Source organism: Anser brachyrhynchus, assembly GCF_964034855.1.
Source record: "Anser brachyrhynchus genome assembly, chromosome: 15".
NCBI lineage: Eukaryota > Metazoa > Chordata > Aves > Anseriformes > Anatidae > Anser > Anser brachyrhynchus.
In genome coordinates, this window is record NC_137733.1 from 16306217 (window position 1) to 16321671 (window position 15455).

Below are 15455 nucleotides of genomic sequence, written 5' to 3' on the forward strand. Positions count from 1 at the left end.
CCGGCGGAGGAAGCGCTGATTGGCTGCGCCGCGCGGCGAGGCCGCAGGAGGAGGCGCTGATTGGTTCCGGCGCGATCCGCGCTCGGCGCCGAGGTGACGCGCTGCGGCCGCTCCGCCCGGCCGGGCCGGGCCGCGCCGCAGGTGGGCCGGGAGGGGGCCGCGAGCGGGGCCGGGGCCGCGGGGAGCCGCGGGGAGCCGCGGGTCCCCCGCCCCGGGCCGGGCGTGCGGGGCCGCGGCGGGCAAACGGCCCCGGTGCCGGCCCCGGTGCCGGTCCCGGTGCCAGCCCCCAGCCCCGCTGCTGTCCCCGCAGGGCGCTCGCCATGGAGCCGGGCACCATCGACAACCTGTGCATCCTGTACCAGAGCCCCGACTTCATCGTGGTCAACAAGCACTGGGACGTGCGCATCGACAGCAAGATGTGGTACGAGACCCTCACCCTGCAGAGCCAGCTCAAGCGCCGCTTCCCCGAGCTGGCCGACCCCGACACCTACTACGGCTTCAGGTGAGCGCCGGGCCCTGCCCAGGGCCGTGCGGCGGTGGCCGAGCGGCCGGGTGCTCCCGCCTGCCCTCTGCTCCCAGGTTCTGCCACCAGCTCGACTTCTCCACCAGCGGGGCCCTCTGCGTCGCGCTCAACAAGGCGGCGGCGGGGAGCGCCTACAAGTGCTTTAAGGACCGGCTGGTGACCAAAGCCTATCTCGCCCTGGTAAGCGCCTCCCAACAGCTCCTGCTCCTGGGTAGCTCACCGTGCTCACTGTAGCTTGGCCTCTGCTTGCTCATCCCGGTGCTGCTGAGGAGTGAGTGTCGGTGCTGGGCTCGCCCCGTGGGCTGCCTCGTCCCGTCTCCCTGCAGGTGAGGGGCCACGTCGCCCAGAACCGCATGACGATCCGGTACGCCATCGGGAAGAACACCACCGAGGGCATGACCCACATGATGTGCATCGACGGGACCGAGGGTGAGCGCCCTGCCCGCGCTGCCCCCGCCGCCCTCCCCCGGAGGGCTGCGCAGAGCTGACCCCTGCGGATCTCGTTGCAGGCTGCGAAAATCCCAAGCCCTGCCAGTCGGAGCTGATCGTGCTGGAGCACGGCTCCTACAGCGGAGACCCCGTGACCAAAGTGCTGCTGCAGCCGCTGACAGGTGGGAGCCACGGGGCGGCTGCAGCGGTGGGGGCTCCGTGGGGGCTCACCCAGCACGGTGCCTGTGACCTTAGTGCAGGGTGCTGAGGCTGGACGGGTCCTGCAGTGGGACCTGCGCTTGCAGCCACGGGGCTTGGCTGCAGAGTGGCTGCATGATGCAAAGCAAAGACTAGGAAGGGCCAAGCAGAGCTGGTTGCTCGTGGAGGATTTGAATTCTCTGGCTGGGGGGCACTAATGCCACTTGGGAATTGGGTGATAACCCGTGTTCCTGCTCGTGCTTTCCCCCCAGGGCGCACCCATCAGCTCCGCGTTCACTGCAGCGCCATCGGCCACCCCATCGTGGGGGACTTCACCTACAGCCAGAAGAAGGACAGCAGCCCCTACAGGATGATGCTCCACGCCTACTACCTGCGCATCCCCACCGGCAAGGAGCTCATCGAGGTCTGCGCGCCCGACCCCTTCGTCACGGCGATGGACAGCAACTGGGTGCCCCAGCACGTCACCCACCGGCTGGACGACACCATCCAGGAGCTAAAGGACAAGGCGATGCAGAAGGGGGAAGCGGAGGAGAGCCAGAAAGTCGTGCTTGAGGACAGGGGAGTGGAGGTGCTGAGCAAAGCTAAGAGCCCGGAGACAGAGGAGCAGCGAGCCCGCTGTGAGCAGTGGCTGGCCGAGTGGGCGCTGGAGTGAGCACCAGCCACGTTCCTGCATTTCCAACCCACTGCTCCATTTTTGTCCCGATGGGTCCCAGAGCCCAGCACTGACTCCGCATCCGCACCTTCCGTATGCCGTGGCACCCCTCACTTCTAGGGCTGGGATTAGGCAGGTTTTAGCAGTGATTAGGATCGGTTTATTTTTTTAACGTACCCATCACCCATCTGGCCACCGGACGCCCCTTTCCTAATTGTGTGCCTAGCAGCCGTCACTGCGTCACGCGCCAGCTTAGAGTGACCCCAGAGCTTCACAGCCCTGTGCCGGGGCTGGGGCACGGCCGCTGGCTTTGCCGGGAACGTGGAGGGCAGCTGCAGAGCCCACCCGTGCTGGAATCTGAAAGGCAGCCCACCAGGACGTGCTGGGTGCAGCCGCGGGATCCATGAGGTCTGCGCCCCCCGTTCCAGCCTCCTGCGGTCAGCGGCAGGGCCCCCGGTGCAGGGGACGCGCTGCCCACCCCCTCCCCAGCCCCTCGCTGTGTTTTTTTAAAGGCTTATTGAAGATGGATGAGTTGATACTAAGAGATTTTAAACTTTTTTCAGGTTTTTATGAGAAGAATCTAGTCTTTTAGCAGTTCTGAATCCCGATGGTCCCAGAGATGCGCGTATTTTTAGTACTTCCCTTGTATTAAATTTGCCAGCGTCCCTCAGCTTTTTCTAATAGACCCCACTATTCTTTCTACTAGCGTTTCCTTTTCTTAGCGCCCACCTTTTTCCTGGGTGTGGAGGTAACTCCTGGTGAGACAGATCAGAAGATAGAAGCTTCTTTCTGCTTTACCCTGACGAAGGGGGGTAGTTACCACGTTTTGCTCCTACTGCTCGACCGCCTGCCCGGCGGGTCGCTGCGGGGCTGTTGGCACTAGGTGGTGCCGGAGACAGGCCCTTTGCTTAGGCTGTTTGTTAGGGCTCTGGAGCAGCGAGAGGAGCGGATGAGATGGCTGAAGCGAAAAGAAAAGCTGAAGACTGCTGCAGGCAGTGGGAAGGAGCTTGTCTCTCGCTTTGGCGCTCAGGTTTGCAACGTGCCAAGATTCGTTTCTGCAAAAACGCCCTTGCTTCGCCGGCCAGCTTCGTCCTGCTTTGCTCTCCAGTTTCCACCCCGCTTCTCTGCAGCCCTGGGAGAAAACGAAGAGAGCAGATCAGCTTGAGTGGGATGAGGAGAGACAGCGCATGGGCCACGGTGCCTGAAGGGACTGGAGCCACTGAAACATGCTCCTGCGCACCGAGCGCCAGAGCCCCGGGCACTGAGCTGCACATGCCGCAGGTCCCACCGGCCCACGAGAAGCCCTGGTCTGTGTACAATGCGCCGTGTAAAATCTTATACAATGCACCTAGCCAGTGGGTGAACAGAGCAGCCCGAAACCCTGCTTGGGGTCTTGCATCGCACGTGGCCCTCACCCTGCTCGGCGTGAAGCTGCTGGGGGTCAGGACGGGCGCATGGCTCGGGCACCGAGCGGGCACCGGGGGCTCGGGAGGCGCCGCTGCGGTGGCAGAAGGCTCGCTGGAGCCACCTCCTCCCTGCCAGGTACCATCCCCACCTCCAGGTGTGGCCGGGGAAGCAGCCACAGGCGGGTCGGAAGGCTGTGAATGGATGACATGAACTGTTTGCCAAAGAATTAGCGTCAGCGATGTGCCCGGCAGGGCCCAAAAGGTTACGGGTGAGGTTTGCTGCCTCGGAGCCAGGATGCGCCCGTCGCGCAGGTCCTGCGTGGGGACGTCCCCGCTGCCACTGGTGGCTGCAGGGGCAGGGGCTGCCCTCGGCCGCGTGGGGACACGCTGTGCCCCTGCACACGGGGACGGTCACGCAGACCATCGCGGCCAGGGGCTGGCGCCCAGCATTCACCTGGGAGCACCAGAGGAGCCCCTGCATCCCGCCCCGTCCGTCGCGTGTTGCACTTTTACTCGATGTTGCAGGAACCAGAGAAATCTGTATTTTCCTTACCCAGAGAGGGGCTCACCGGAGCCCTAGCCCTGCTCTCCCTCGTGCGCCGGTGGGCAGTGCTGTCCGCACTCACTTCCACGGGGCATTTGCTGCATCTTGTGTGAATCCACTCGTGCATGTGCGGTGGGGGGGGGGTTGTGGTCGGGTGTGCGTGTTTCGTGACATTCTGTACCTCTGGGAGTAACCCTTATTTGTTGCGTGTTTGTGGACATCACCATAGTAAACCGTCACCTCCAGGCACGGCAGTTCCCCCTGTGGTCTCCTCCTTCACCGCGCGCCGCACCGCGCTGCCAGGCGAGCCCAGGGGCTCTCAGGAATGAGCACGGACCGGCACAGCGGGGTCGTCCCCGGGGCTGCAACCCGGCCAACCTGTCCTGCGAGCACCCACTTTCGTGCGGGCACCGGCTTTCATCCTCACCCTGGTGAAACCCCCCTGGCCGAAACCATCGGGATTATCCGCCCAAAAGCCCTCCCGGGAGGGCAGAGGAGCTTGGAGCAGCTCCGCCACCGCGGGGGATTCGGTAGCTCCCATGCAGGCGGTGAGGATGCACGGGGAAGGTTGGGGCAGGTGCTGCTGCCTGGCCCTTCCCCAGCCCAAACCTCGGGCCCCCTGTGCCACCCCACAGTGCCGTCCCCAGAGATGGGGTCCCCAGGGATGGGAGCAGGGAGGGTTGGTTGTCCTCGCTTGCACAATTCTTCCCCGGGGACCTTTTCCATCTCAAATACCCGCGGTTCCACCCCATTTCGTGCTCTGGGTCCCAGCCCTGGCACTGGCATTGGCACCGGTTGAGCCCCCCATGTCCCTGAGGGCATGGAGGGGTTTGGGACCCCGGGTGCCACCTGGGGCTCTGTCCCCTCCTGCACACATGCCCCGGGGTGGGCTCAGCCCCCTCTGGCCTCTCCCTGCCGCAGCCACCCCGATTCCTCTTCCCCCCCCCGCAGCCTGTGGCAGTGTTATGCCAGAACCAGAACTCTGCGTCACCCAACAAAAAGCACCTGACTGACAACACCGGCGGCTGGGGCTGTCCCAAACCAAACAACAGAGGTGGAAGGGAAGTTTCTCCTAAGTGCTGAAGAATGCAGACCTCTGGCAAGGACGGGCGGGAGCAGCGCAGCCCCACACTGCTGGGGTCCGTAGGGGTCGTGGGGAGCGCTGCCTACAGCCGTCGTTTTCCGGTGACACTTTTACATCAGTAGTTCGTTCCTCAGCTTGGCGCAGCTGGAGAAACAAAGATCTGGAGAGATTACGTGCAGCTGTCAGGTTGTGAGCCTCTAGGGTCGTAGATCTGGCCGCAGCGGGTAAGCAGCCGCCAGGAGCGGGGGCTCTCCTGCTGCCTCCCGACACGGGAGGCTGGGGATGCAGCGTCCCCAGCGCTGCCTGCCAAAATGCAAAGGCCCCCAGCACGTGGGGGCTGTGGCCACCTCCCGTGATGGGTCCTGCACAGCCCCCGAGGTTGTTTCAGGGCCAGGTTTGAGCCCCGAGCAGATCCCGTGTCCGTGGTGCCCCGCACAGGCGCCCACGGTGCCCTCACCCCTGCTCCCCACCACCGGCCGGGAAGGCTGGGGCGGTGGCCCCATCCTGCCAGCAGCCCCACACAAGCAAGTTTCTGTAATTGCACCATTCCAGCAGCAGCTATTTTTATCACGGATCCTTTTGGAATAGAAACCAGAAACCCCTGCCAGCAGCTGCCCAAGCCCCTGTGCTGCGGGACCGCTTCACCGGCTCGGGGACGGGGGGACACGGGGGGCAGCGAGCGCCGAATGGCCCCACAGCGAGCAGCCCCCAGCCCCAGCAGCACCAGGACAGGACCCCCACATCCCTCGAACAGGAGCTGCAGGGAGGGGAGCGAGGTCCCTCTGCGAAGGCTGACGTTCCCCAAAATGCACCCAGGGGCAGGGGGAGCTCCCACCTCACCGGGACGGGCAGCTGGACCCCCCCGCTGCCCAGCTGCCGTCTCCTCCCGGGGCTCAGAGAAGGTCACAGGCACTGCATTCGCTGTCTTGCGTCATCATTTCCCTCTGGCTTTTCATTGCATCTCCTTGGAAAGGCTTCGCTTCCTCTTTTTCTGCACCTTTTTTCATGTGCTGGATGGCATCACGGAGCACGACCAGAAATTCCAGGGAGAAAACTGTAAGAAAGGAAACAGAGGTTGTCCACCACCAGGGCAAGAGGATAACAGTGAGGAAAAGGGGTTCCGAGCCCTTACCTGAGGACTGCTGTGTTCTGAACCCCAGCTGCCCCATAAAATAGATCCCTGAGTAGCTCAGGGGTTGTGGCTAACCCGGAGGACCTTTGTCTCCATGAGGAGCCCAGGAGCCGCCGGCCCAGAGGCATTAATTCATTAGCCCCAAAGTTCAAAGTGACCCTTTACATAAATTAAAAAAAAAAAAAAAAGGAGGGGAGAATGAAAACGGGGAAAGGAAAGAAAGCAACTTTACAAAACACTGTTGAGAAACTGCCTCCGTCACACCCCGTTTTTCAGAGCGCCATCCCCACCCCGCAGGAGATAAGGGCTGCACCGCTCCCCGGCGCTGCTCATCCCTGGCGGCTGGCGCGGGGCAGGCGGGCTCCCGGTGCAGGTGGGGGGCCTGAAACCCACGGCAGAGCCAAGCTCCAAGGTCAGCAAGGTAATTCTGTGCGGTGCTCCGGTCTGCTGATCCAGCTTCTGGAGCAGGGACTTATTTTCTGTAGGGGGGGCTCTCGGGGTCGGGATGCCGGGGGTGCAGCACCTGCTTGTGTGCCCCACGGGCTTCGTGTGGGGCTGACCGCCGCCTTGTGCTGGATTTCTCCCCGCCTGCACTGGCGTGGCCCCGTGCAGAGCCAAGGGACCGTGGGGAACCCGGCTCTGGGTGCCAGCGAGGGCATCTCCTTACGGAGTTCATTTCAATAACAGGCGGAGAACGAGATCTGTCACCCACTATACAGGATTCAGAAACCTCCCGCGGCTGCGCGAGGACCTGTGCAGGCAGCACCGGGGCTCAACTCCAGCCCCAGCTCCGGACGGAGGCAACCAGCACCAGGACCCCCCGGCCGCAGCCCCCCGCTTGATGCCCACCTGCAGACGAAGCCCCGGCGCAGTCAGGATGGTGCTGGCGGCCCCCGCCCTGGCCACCCTCGTCCTCGGCCTCCGTGAGTCACCGCCTGCCTCCGGGCTGTGCTCCCCGGGCTCTGCCATCAGCAGCCACGGCTGGGGGAGCTTTGGCCAGCCCGCAGCTGGCTCCACAGCAGGGCCCGGCATTTACTAAACATTGCTAAACTGGGAAAGGAAATCTTTCCTGCTTGTAAAGCTGGAGCTGCTCCAGAACAGACCCCCATCACCTCTACATGCGCTCCTGCCCGTTTTATAACACCGTCTCGCTTTGTTGCAGGATTTTCCACGGGCCTGGCACAAGCCGCACCGGTAAGTCCCTGCGGGTTGTCTCAGGGGCTCCAAAGGCACGGCAGTGGCCCAAAATCAGCAGAGCTGTCACCATGCCCTGGCCCCATCCCCATCCCGGCTCTGCTATGACCCCACAGTGCTTGCCCACAGCTGCCCCGCAGCCTCCCCGTGCTGCTCCCAGTCCAAGGGAGGGGGTCCCAGGGGAAGCAGGGGCAGCCCCGCTGCTGAAGGGTTGGTCCCCGACCTTGACACGGGCTCTGGTGGCTTTTGCACCTGCGCGTGACCTGGAGCATCCCCAGGGCTGCGGCTTGCGGGCACAGCAGGCAGGCTGGGAGTGCTGCCCGGCCCCGGCAGATTTCGGGCTCCTTGCAGCTGATGTCTGCCTTTCCCCCCCCCCAGGCTGCCCTGCTCTTCGGCACCGTCCTGTCCGCCACCGAGCCCTTTGCCGAGTAAGTACCGGCCCCTGGCAGGGCTCGGCGAGCGCGGGGGGCGCAGGGTGCGGCCGGGGGTTCCTGGCTGGGGCGGACGTCGCATTTCTCCCCGCGTGCGTCACCACCGCCGTGACAGGGAACTTGGGCTGGAGAAGATTTAAAACCTTGTGCAGCCGGTTCTGGTACTGGGCTAGGATTTCAGCTGCATCATCTTGTGTTGTCGCACAAACAGACAAAAAAATGCCGTTCCCTTTACCGGGCTGGTACAGGCACAACAGGAGCCTCCCCTGGGCCAAAATCCGGGCTCTGCTGGTTTCTGCCTTACCCACAGCCCGGGGCACCCTGCTGCAGCTGGAGCACCCGCACCGCCCCAGGCTGCAGGGGGGACGTGCCTGTGGCTGTAGGGCATCTCCTTTGTCACGGCATCCCTTTTGTCAAGGCATCTCTTTTGTCACGGCATCCCTTTTGTCAAGGCATCTCTTTTGTCAGGGCATCTCTTTTGAAAGGGCATTTTCTTTGTCACGGCATCTCTGCCCACTTGCCCCACGCAACCACAGCCAAGGCAAAGGGGAATTTCCTGAAGGGTAGAGCAGGTTCAACCTGCCGGGGGGAAGAGGGAAGGGAGGACACCCAAAAGAGGGGTGCGATGCAGCTGTACCTGCCCAATGCAGCCTTCCAGCCTCGGTCCTGCAAGGATTGCGGTGCTCCCAGGCCCACCACCTGCCTGCTGCCGCCGTCCTCGCGCTCGCCCGGGAGGTGCGGAACAAAAGCGTGGAGCTGAGCAGCGCCCAGGTGGGCAGGGGGGGCTGCTGGAGTGGGAGGGTGGGCTCACACCTGCTCGGCGTGGTTAATAAAAGCGTTTCTTTGCCCAGCTGTCGTGCCTGGCCCGGCTGCTCGCTGCCAACAACCTGACGGCCAACTACAGCAGCTACCCGCCTGACCTGCTGCTCTTCTTCGAGTGAGTACCGAGGGCGTCCTGGTGCTCCTTGGGAGCTCCGCGCGGGGAAGGACGTGATGAAAACCGCCTGCTGCTGGTGGCACCTTTAGACCAACACAGGGCAATCCCAGCCCCGCAGACCCCCAGCCCCTTCCTCACCCTGCTCCTCTCCAAGGCCAGGCAAAGCAGTGTGTGGCCGCACCACGCTGGCTGCGGCGTGGGGTGTGCGGGTCCCCCATCCTGCCCAGGGCAAGAGGAGACCCCCAGCACGGGCCAACGCACGAGCTCACCCCATGCCTCTCGTTGCTCAGAAGGGAGGGACGCCTTAAAACAACCCTCCCCACACCCCCGAAAAGGGGGCAGCGCGGCCTCTGTGCCCCCGTTTCCAGGCCACCCCTCCCCGCACCGCTGACTCTTGCTCCCCGCAGTGTGGCTGAGGTGCGCAGCGAGACCTGCGAGGAGTTTTATTCCCTGGCTGCCCGCGGGAACCTGGAGCTGCTGCCCCGGGGCTCAGCACGGCGCAGGGCAATCCTGCACGGGGCTCTGGCCTGCGTGGTGAGTGGGGGCCGTGCCGCGGGCTCTGCGCTGGGGATGGTGAGGGTCCCCCGTGCCGGGCATAGGACGAGCACCACGTCCCTCTCCCAGGGCGCGAGCAGCTCCCGCCTGCGCCCCGAGCAGCTGGGCAGCCTCGGGGCGCTGGTGTGTGACATGGAGCCGGACACCATCACGGCCTCGGATCCCGGCATCCTGGAGAACCTGAAGCTCTGCACAGCGCTGACGGGGGCTCAGCGGGGTGCTCTCAATGCCGCCCTTCTCGGGGGCGGCACGGCGTATGGGTGAGGAGCCCCCGCTCGCCGGGCGGTGAGCAGAAGGGGGGGGGGGGGTGTACCTGTGAGGATGCTGGACCGTGCCTCCTGTCGGCTGCAGGGATCCTTTGGGCTGGGATTTGCAGACTCTGCGAAGTCTGGGGCCGCTCGTGCTGGCTTTGAACCAGACCACGCTGAGCCTGGTGGCCAAGGTAAGCCGACCCCAAAATGCCCATCCATCGGGGCCAACCCACGGCCGTGGGACCCAGCACCCTCTGCCCTCCCTTGGCAGGCGGCGAGGGAGGCGTTTGCCAGGAGCATCGCGGCCACCTACAGCAGCCAGGGGTGGTCCCAGCGGGAGAAGTCCCTGACCCTCCTGAGCGCCCTCGCAGCGGCCTCAGCAGCCTCTCGCCCCCGGCTGAAGCGGAGCGCAGACCGTGAGCCTTTCCCTTCACTCTGGATCCATTCGGTTGCTCAAAGCTCGTGGGGTGAAAAACGCCCCCAGGGAGGGGGAGAGGACAGGCAGAAAGTGGAGATTGCCCATAAAGGAACCGGGGAGATGGGGGAAATGTGGGAAATGTTCCTTCCGCATGTTGGGGGCAGCGGCGGGGGGACAGCGCTGTGGGACCTGTGCAGCTCGCGTGGCTGTGCTGTACCAGAGAGCTTTTAATTGACTTTAACAAGACAAAGCAAAGCGCACATGGCCTGCAGAAACATAAACACGTTCTCCAGGAATAACTTTAAAACTGACGAATGAAAGCAAATAACCCACAAGAGTGAGAGGGAGAACTGGGGGACGGGAAGCTGACCACAGTCCCGCCCTGTGAGATGGTTCGAGCAGCATTATTGCAATAACCTGCCCGTTCCATAGGGATTTTCCGGGTGGCTCTGAGGCCCCATTATGAGATCAGGGCCAGGTGTGGAGGGAAAACACCCACCCTTAACTTGTCCTCCCCACCTGCAGGCTGCACGTCCAAGCCCATCACCCCCAGCACCCTCTCTGACAGCCTCCTGCTCATTGACTATGACACCCCCGAGCAGTTCTACCTCTGCCTGAGCGTTCTGGTTCTGAAAAACAGCCTGGCACTTGTGCTGGAGCAGCCGCTCACCACGGACTACCTCCAGATGGTGAAGAAAAAGCTGCAGGAGGTGATGGATGAAGCAGGGCAGGGGCTGCTGCTCGGCCCCTGGTTGGCACGGTTGGGACCGGGGTCTGGGCGCTGCTGGGAGCAGGAGGTGCTCACTGGGGGGGCTGGTGCTTGGTGTGATGCCCCTTTGTGCCCCGCAAAGCACCAAGGAGTTTGGGGGCTGGGGACGGCGTGGGCAAGGCAGAGCGGCAGCAGGGTCGGGAAACGGGTGGTGAAATGAGCTGGGTGAAGAATGCGTGGCAGAAAGCAGAAGGGTGGTGTTTGTGCGGACAGGGGTTTCTCAGTGCTTGTTGGGCTGCCGGAATTTGCCTTGGGATATGGAGAGCGCCTCCTGTCTTAACATAGACAACTAGAGAAGCATCCCCCGTTCCCGACCCTCTTTTCTGACCCGCCGGCCTGGCCGTACAGGTCTACCCCGCGGGGATCCCGGATGACCAGCTGAGGCTGCTGGGGCTGCTGTCCCGGCAGTACACGGCGCAGGAGATCAGCCAGTGGCAGGTGACCTCCAGCGACACGCTCTGCGCCCTGCTCAGCCCCATGGACGGCGCGTGGAGCGCTGCCCAGGTACCTGTGCTGCTGGGGGACATGGGGGGACGGCTGCTGGCAGCAAAGGCAGTGCCCAAGCATGGCACAGGGGGGGGTTTTGCAGCTCGCACGCGTTCCCCCCAGGAGCGTTTTCCTCCTCCAGATACCCACAGCCCTGTGGATTGTGTTTTCCAGAAGCAGCAGCTTATCGCAAGGTACCTGGAGCTAGGGGGCAAACTAACCGGCCCCTTGCTTCAGAAAATCGGTGGGAGATGCCTGTGTAGCCTGAGTGAGGAGCAGATCAAGAAAGTAACCCCAGAAGCAATTGGGTAAAGCACTTTATAGGGGTATTTGTCAGTCCTGTTTACAGGGGTATTTGTCAGCACCTGGGATCGCGGGGGAGGAGGGCAGAGGGGCGGCGGGTTCCCACCTCCGTTCTGGCTCTGCGATGTCCCCCTGTCGGCTCCCGCCTGAGCCAAACCACTTTTCCCCCCCAGCCATCCAAAGGGCTTTTGCTGTGGTTTGGGTGCTGCCCCCTGCTCTGACCTGTGACCCTTCCTTCCCCCAGGAGCGCCGGAGAACTGGACGTTTCCTCTTGCTCTCAAAGCAAAAAGGACCAGCTGTACAGGACAGCCCGGGAGGCCTTTGCTGGCCAGGCCGGCACCAGAGCCTATTACTGCCAGATCCGGCCCTACCTGGGTAGGTGCTCCAGCCTTCACCTTCCTCCCCACGGCAACAAGGCATGGGGATGTCATCCTTGGTTTGGGGGGTGGGGGGGGTTAGACAAGGTAAAGACATCCAACAGCCACCAGAGCCTGTCTTGCAGCACTGGAAGTGTTTGCAGGTATTTAGGAGCCCCATATGCTTTCTTCAAGGTGGAGCTCCAGTAAAGGACCTGAAGGACTTGGCTAACGCTGGCATCACCATCGGCATCGACACTTTTCTTGCCCTAAATCCCAATGAACTGCAGGTACGTTCCTGGTGCGCTGTTGCTCTTTTCCCTGCTGAAGGGAAGGGCCAGTCGAGGGCAGGGCTGTGGGGCTCAAGGCTGCAGTCCCAGCAAATCACCAAGGCTCTATTTTTTACCTTTTTGTTCTTTTTAAAGTTATTCCTTGCTCCGCACCCTGTTAGAAAAGCACTCTGTGGCAGCGTCGGCTGTGGGGCTGACCAGAGGTGCTGTATGCGTATTGCAGAAACTCAGTGTCATGGATGTCAAAAACCTGCTTGGGACAGACGTTCAAGAACTGAAGAAAGCCGAAAATCAGACCGCCGTGCTTTGCTGGATCAAGAAACAGTCCCAGGAGGAACTGGACCGAATCCTGGGAATCGGCCTGCACGGGGGGATGGAGGAGCCCAGCCCCACGGGGACCACCACCCCGCCTCACCCCACCACCTCGGCCAGTATCGCCCCCACGACCACCGCCCCCCCCACCACCGCCCTCCTCGCTTCCCCCAGCCCCATTGCCACGAGCAGCCGCCCTCCTAGTATGCCAAACACCAGCCCCAAGCCCCCCACCCCAAACGCTGTCAGCTCGACCCTCCCTACCAGCACTGCCCCACGCGCTTCCACCCCGCGGCCCAGCACCGCTCTGGGTCCCGCTGCCACCCCCACAGCCCGGCCTGCTCCAGCCCCCAGCTCCATCGCCCCGTGCCTCATCCACCAGTCCGCCACCCCAAAGAAGACCACCACCACCCCGGCTGCCACCCTCCTCACCACCATCCTTGCTGCCACCAACCCCAGTGCCACTTCTCCGAGCTCTGTCCCCACCCCAGCTGCCACAGGCAGTGCCCCCCCCGGCACTCGTGTCACCAACCCGGCTGTTAGCACCCGCGGCACCAGCACCCTGCTGGCGCCCAGTAACGCCCCAGCACCCGGGGGCACCACCAGCCCAGCTCCCGCCACCCATACCACCACCATCCCGAGCACCACCAGTGCTCCCAGTGCCCTTGTCCCAAAGTCGACCGCTGCACCCGCTGCCACCACAGCCACAGAAACGAACCTTCCCCACAAGCCCACCCCAGTTCCCAACACCACTGTGTCCACCCAAAAGGGTGGCAGCTCCTCAACGGTCAAGACTACAACATTTGCTTGCAATGGTGGCCCTCCGGCACTTCTCGGACCCTCTTCCACCACCTCCAGCAGTGAGAACACCAAGAAAACACCCGCGGGTGCGCCAGAGCCACCAAAACCAACCCACGGTGGATACATCAATCTGCAACCCGAACCTGGTAAGGCATGTTAAGAGTCAGGAAAGGCTTAGGAATCGATGCCAAGGCAGAAATCTTCACTGACCAGAGCAGCTGATCCGCCTTTTTCCTTGCCAGCTTCAATACTGGCATGCTGCTGTCCACAAGAAACTCCAGATAGCTGCTGGCACGTCAGGTAGCAGTGTGTCTCCATAGGGCCTTATAGCCCCTGGGTCTGCAGCATACTGCCTTCAGATCCTGCAAGTCCAGCAAGGTGCATCTTAAGAGGTCTTGTAATGTTCTGAGAGCACAGCAGCCCTCAGCCGCTCTGCAGAAAGCTGGAGAAATTGCAGCAATGCCAGTGCTCTGCTTTATTTTTCACAGGGCAAGGATACAGGCCTTCCATATTTTAGCTGCACATAGTCTTCTTGAATAGGAATCACTGTAGAAGCCCTAAAATCTGAAGTCCTGTATCCTGACAGAGCTACTTCAGTAGTTTTATTGACTCAGACAGATTTACTCCTGTTTTACATTAGCAAAATTAAGAGGAGACTCAGTCCTCCTGACTGCTCATGGCAAGGTGGTATTTGCAGCTGGGGTGCAGGTTCCTGCCTGAAGGTGCAGGGTATGGCCAACGTCACAAAAGGCAGAAAAGTGTTGTCCTACACATGCAGTCCCCCAGGGTACCTGAACCCCAAAGCAATTCTACAGCCCTAACAGCTCACATGTGCTACTGATATGGATAATCCAGTTACTTCTCATCTGTGTTCTCTCTCCAGGATCAGGATCCAGGCTCTCCTCCTGCGTGGTGCACATACTGATCACAGCCGTGGGCTTATCGCTGCTGCAAGGGCTTCTCTGACCCTACACCACCACCTCTAGCACCATGCTCACTAGATCCCTAGTTAAAATTTTCACCATTCTGCAAAATAATGGTGCTGGCAAGCTCCCTGCTGAAACACAGAAACTCGGGAAAGTAAAAGAGTTTGTCTGTTTGCTTCCAGCAAGGAATTTGCTCATTATTTTTGAAGCTGGGAAGTGAAAGGAGGACAGATGATTTTCCATCCCAAAGCAGCCCAACAGATAATTACTACCTAGATGCTCTATATAGTACAAGTATCAGTAACATTGACTGAGCTGGCAATGCATTAATGCTGACAGCGGGTACAGTTCTGACCGCTTCACTCACACGGGGTGGCGTTCTACTTCTAAGCTGTCCCACTGGGAGCTGTTGAAAACAGTGGGAAAACTCAGGGATTCAAGTTACTGGCCACTGCAAGATAGGTAAAATATGGCCCAGGAATGCTGCCAGAAAGCTCAGCCAGAAATCCACTAAACTGCATTTAACTTGCTTCAAGAACGTATGAGACTTTTGATCAACATTTGTTCAAACTACGCCAAGCCTGATTAGAGGGAAGATTAACTGAAGATAGTTTGTCTTGATTACTGTTGCAATGTTATATAATAAAATATCAATCAACTTTTTTTTCTTCCCCTAATCAAATGTGTCCTTTGATGTGTTTAGTGCTTTGTTGTTTGTTTTTTTGTTTGTTTGTTTTGTTTTGTTTTTTCTGGCTAACAAACCTGAACAGTTTCCATTTCTTTTGCTCTGACTTCCTTCCGTCTTCTCTCATAGCCCTCCTGCAAGCAAGCATTTCTCCCTCCAGCTTGCAGACCTCACCAATTTAATTCTTCACGGGCTGAGAAGACTCTCACATGTCATTTATTGAGTGAGTCAAGGCATGAGGAAACAAATCAAGATTTCTATTAAGGGATCAGGATTTGGGGAAATGCTGTTAAAAATGTGGGCTGCCTTACCTGGAATCCCATCCCCTTCCCTCCCAGCCTAGGTAGTGCCCCAGCACCACTGGATGCAGGCAGTGGGGAAATGTCTCTCGCCACCCCGAAATCTGCAATGATGGACAGACCAGTCACTCACATTCTTTTTCTGTAAACCACAGACAATAAATATTTATAATGCCTTTGCAGGAAAGAAAAAGGGATTTCAAGGGCTAGATTCTGACAAAGTACAGTTTGCACTGGGGCTTTTTCAGACAGAAATCCCCAATGAGTGGAAAAATTATGCTGAAAGCCTTATACAAAGTTCTTACGCCCTTCCCGTGAGGAAGCTGAGAACAGACTCAGCCCTTAGATTTGAGCAGTCAACACCAAAGAAAACTAACAGACCTGTCTGGGGCTCCTGGACACTTAATTTGATCCTATACCTGCAGACAGTAAGGTGCAGGCAGTGCGAACGAA

General features: G+C 60.6%; 2 protein-coding genes and 1 long non-coding RNA gene across 6 annotated transcripts; 2 read left to right on the forward strand and 1 right to left on the reverse strand.

Annotated features, from left to right (window-relative positions):
• The first annotated feature begins 39 nt into the window (after positions 1 to 39).
• RPUSD1 (RNA pseudouridine synthase domain containing 1) lies at positions 40 to 4019 on the forward strand. 2 transcript variants are annotated; one of them, XM_080556847.1, is made up of 6 exons: positions 40 to 141; positions 311 to 502; positions 580 to 703; positions 850 to 952; positions 1033 to 1134; positions 1423 to 4019. In XM_080556847.1, exons 2-6 carry the CDS (start codon positions 321 to 323, stop codon positions 1821 to 1823), a joined length of 912 nt encoding a protein of 303 aa, XP_080412973.1. In that variant the 5' UTR covers positions 40 to 141; positions 311 to 320; the 3' UTR covers positions 1824 to 4019. The 2 variants fall into 2 exon arrangements, with proteins under 2 accessions (XP_080412973.1, XP_080412972.1); XM_080556846.1 differs by lacking the exon at positions 40 to 141 and having other exon boundaries at positions 159 to 502.
• Positions 1578 to 6098, reverse strand: LOC308178333. The gene is made up of 2 exons (XR_013939681.1): positions 5990 to 6098; positions 1578 to 5911 (listed from the first exon to the last, which is right to left on the reverse strand). It is a non-coding gene; the product is annotated as an uncharacterized lncRNA (long non-coding RNA).
• Positions 6059 to 15333, forward strand: LOC308178314 (mesothelin-like protein). 3 transcript variants are annotated; one of them, XM_080556786.1, is made up of 17 exons: positions 6059 to 6410; positions 6709 to 6912; positions 7152 to 7183; positions 7562 to 7611; positions 8265 to 8385; positions 8466 to 8551; positions 8959 to 9085; positions 9176 to 9366; positions 9458 to 9548; positions 9629 to 9773; positions 10301 to 10485; positions 10893 to 11048; positions 11205 to 11338; positions 11578 to 11708; positions 11885 to 11979; positions 12203 to 13238; positions 13976 to 15333. In XM_080556786.1, exons 1-17 carry the CDS (start codon positions 6188 to 6190, stop codon positions 14056 to 14058), a joined length of 3090 nt encoding a protein of 1029 aa, XP_080412912.1. In that variant the 5' UTR covers positions 6059 to 6187; the 3' UTR covers positions 14059 to 15333. The 3 variants fall into 3 exon arrangements, with proteins under 3 accessions (XP_080412912.1, XP_080412913.1, XP_080412914.1); XM_080556787.1 differs by having other exon boundaries at positions 6267 to 6410; positions 6677 to 6912; XM_080556788.1 differs by having other exon boundaries at positions 6284 to 6401; positions 6677 to 6912.
• Positions 15334 to 15455: the final 122 nt, after the last annotated feature.

Coding starts and splice junctions, on each gene's coding strand:
- RPUSD1 (XM_080556847.1), top strand. CDS start 321: ATGGAGCCGGGCACCATCGACAACCTGTGCATCCTGTACCAGAGCCCC. Junction 503..579: donor GACACCTACTACGGCTTCAG/GTGAGCGCCGGG, acceptor CTCTGCTCCCAG/GTTCTGCCACCAGCTCGACT. Junction 953..1,032: donor GTGCATCGACGGGACCGAGG/GTGAGCGCCCTG, acceptor ATCTCGTTGCAG/GCTGCGAAAATCCCAAGCCC.
- LOC308178314 (XM_080556786.1), top strand. CDS start 6,188: ATGAAAACGGGGAAAGGAAAGAAAGCAACTTTACAAAACACTGTTGAG. Junction 8,552..8,958: donor GACCTGCTGCTCTTCTTCGA/GTGAGTACCGAG, acceptor TGCTCCCCGCAG/TGTGGCTGAGGTGCGCAGCG. Junction 11,049..11,204: donor GCGCGTGGAGCGCTGCCCAG/GTACCTGTGCTG, acceptor TGTGTTTTCCAG/AAGCAGCAGCTTATCGCAAG.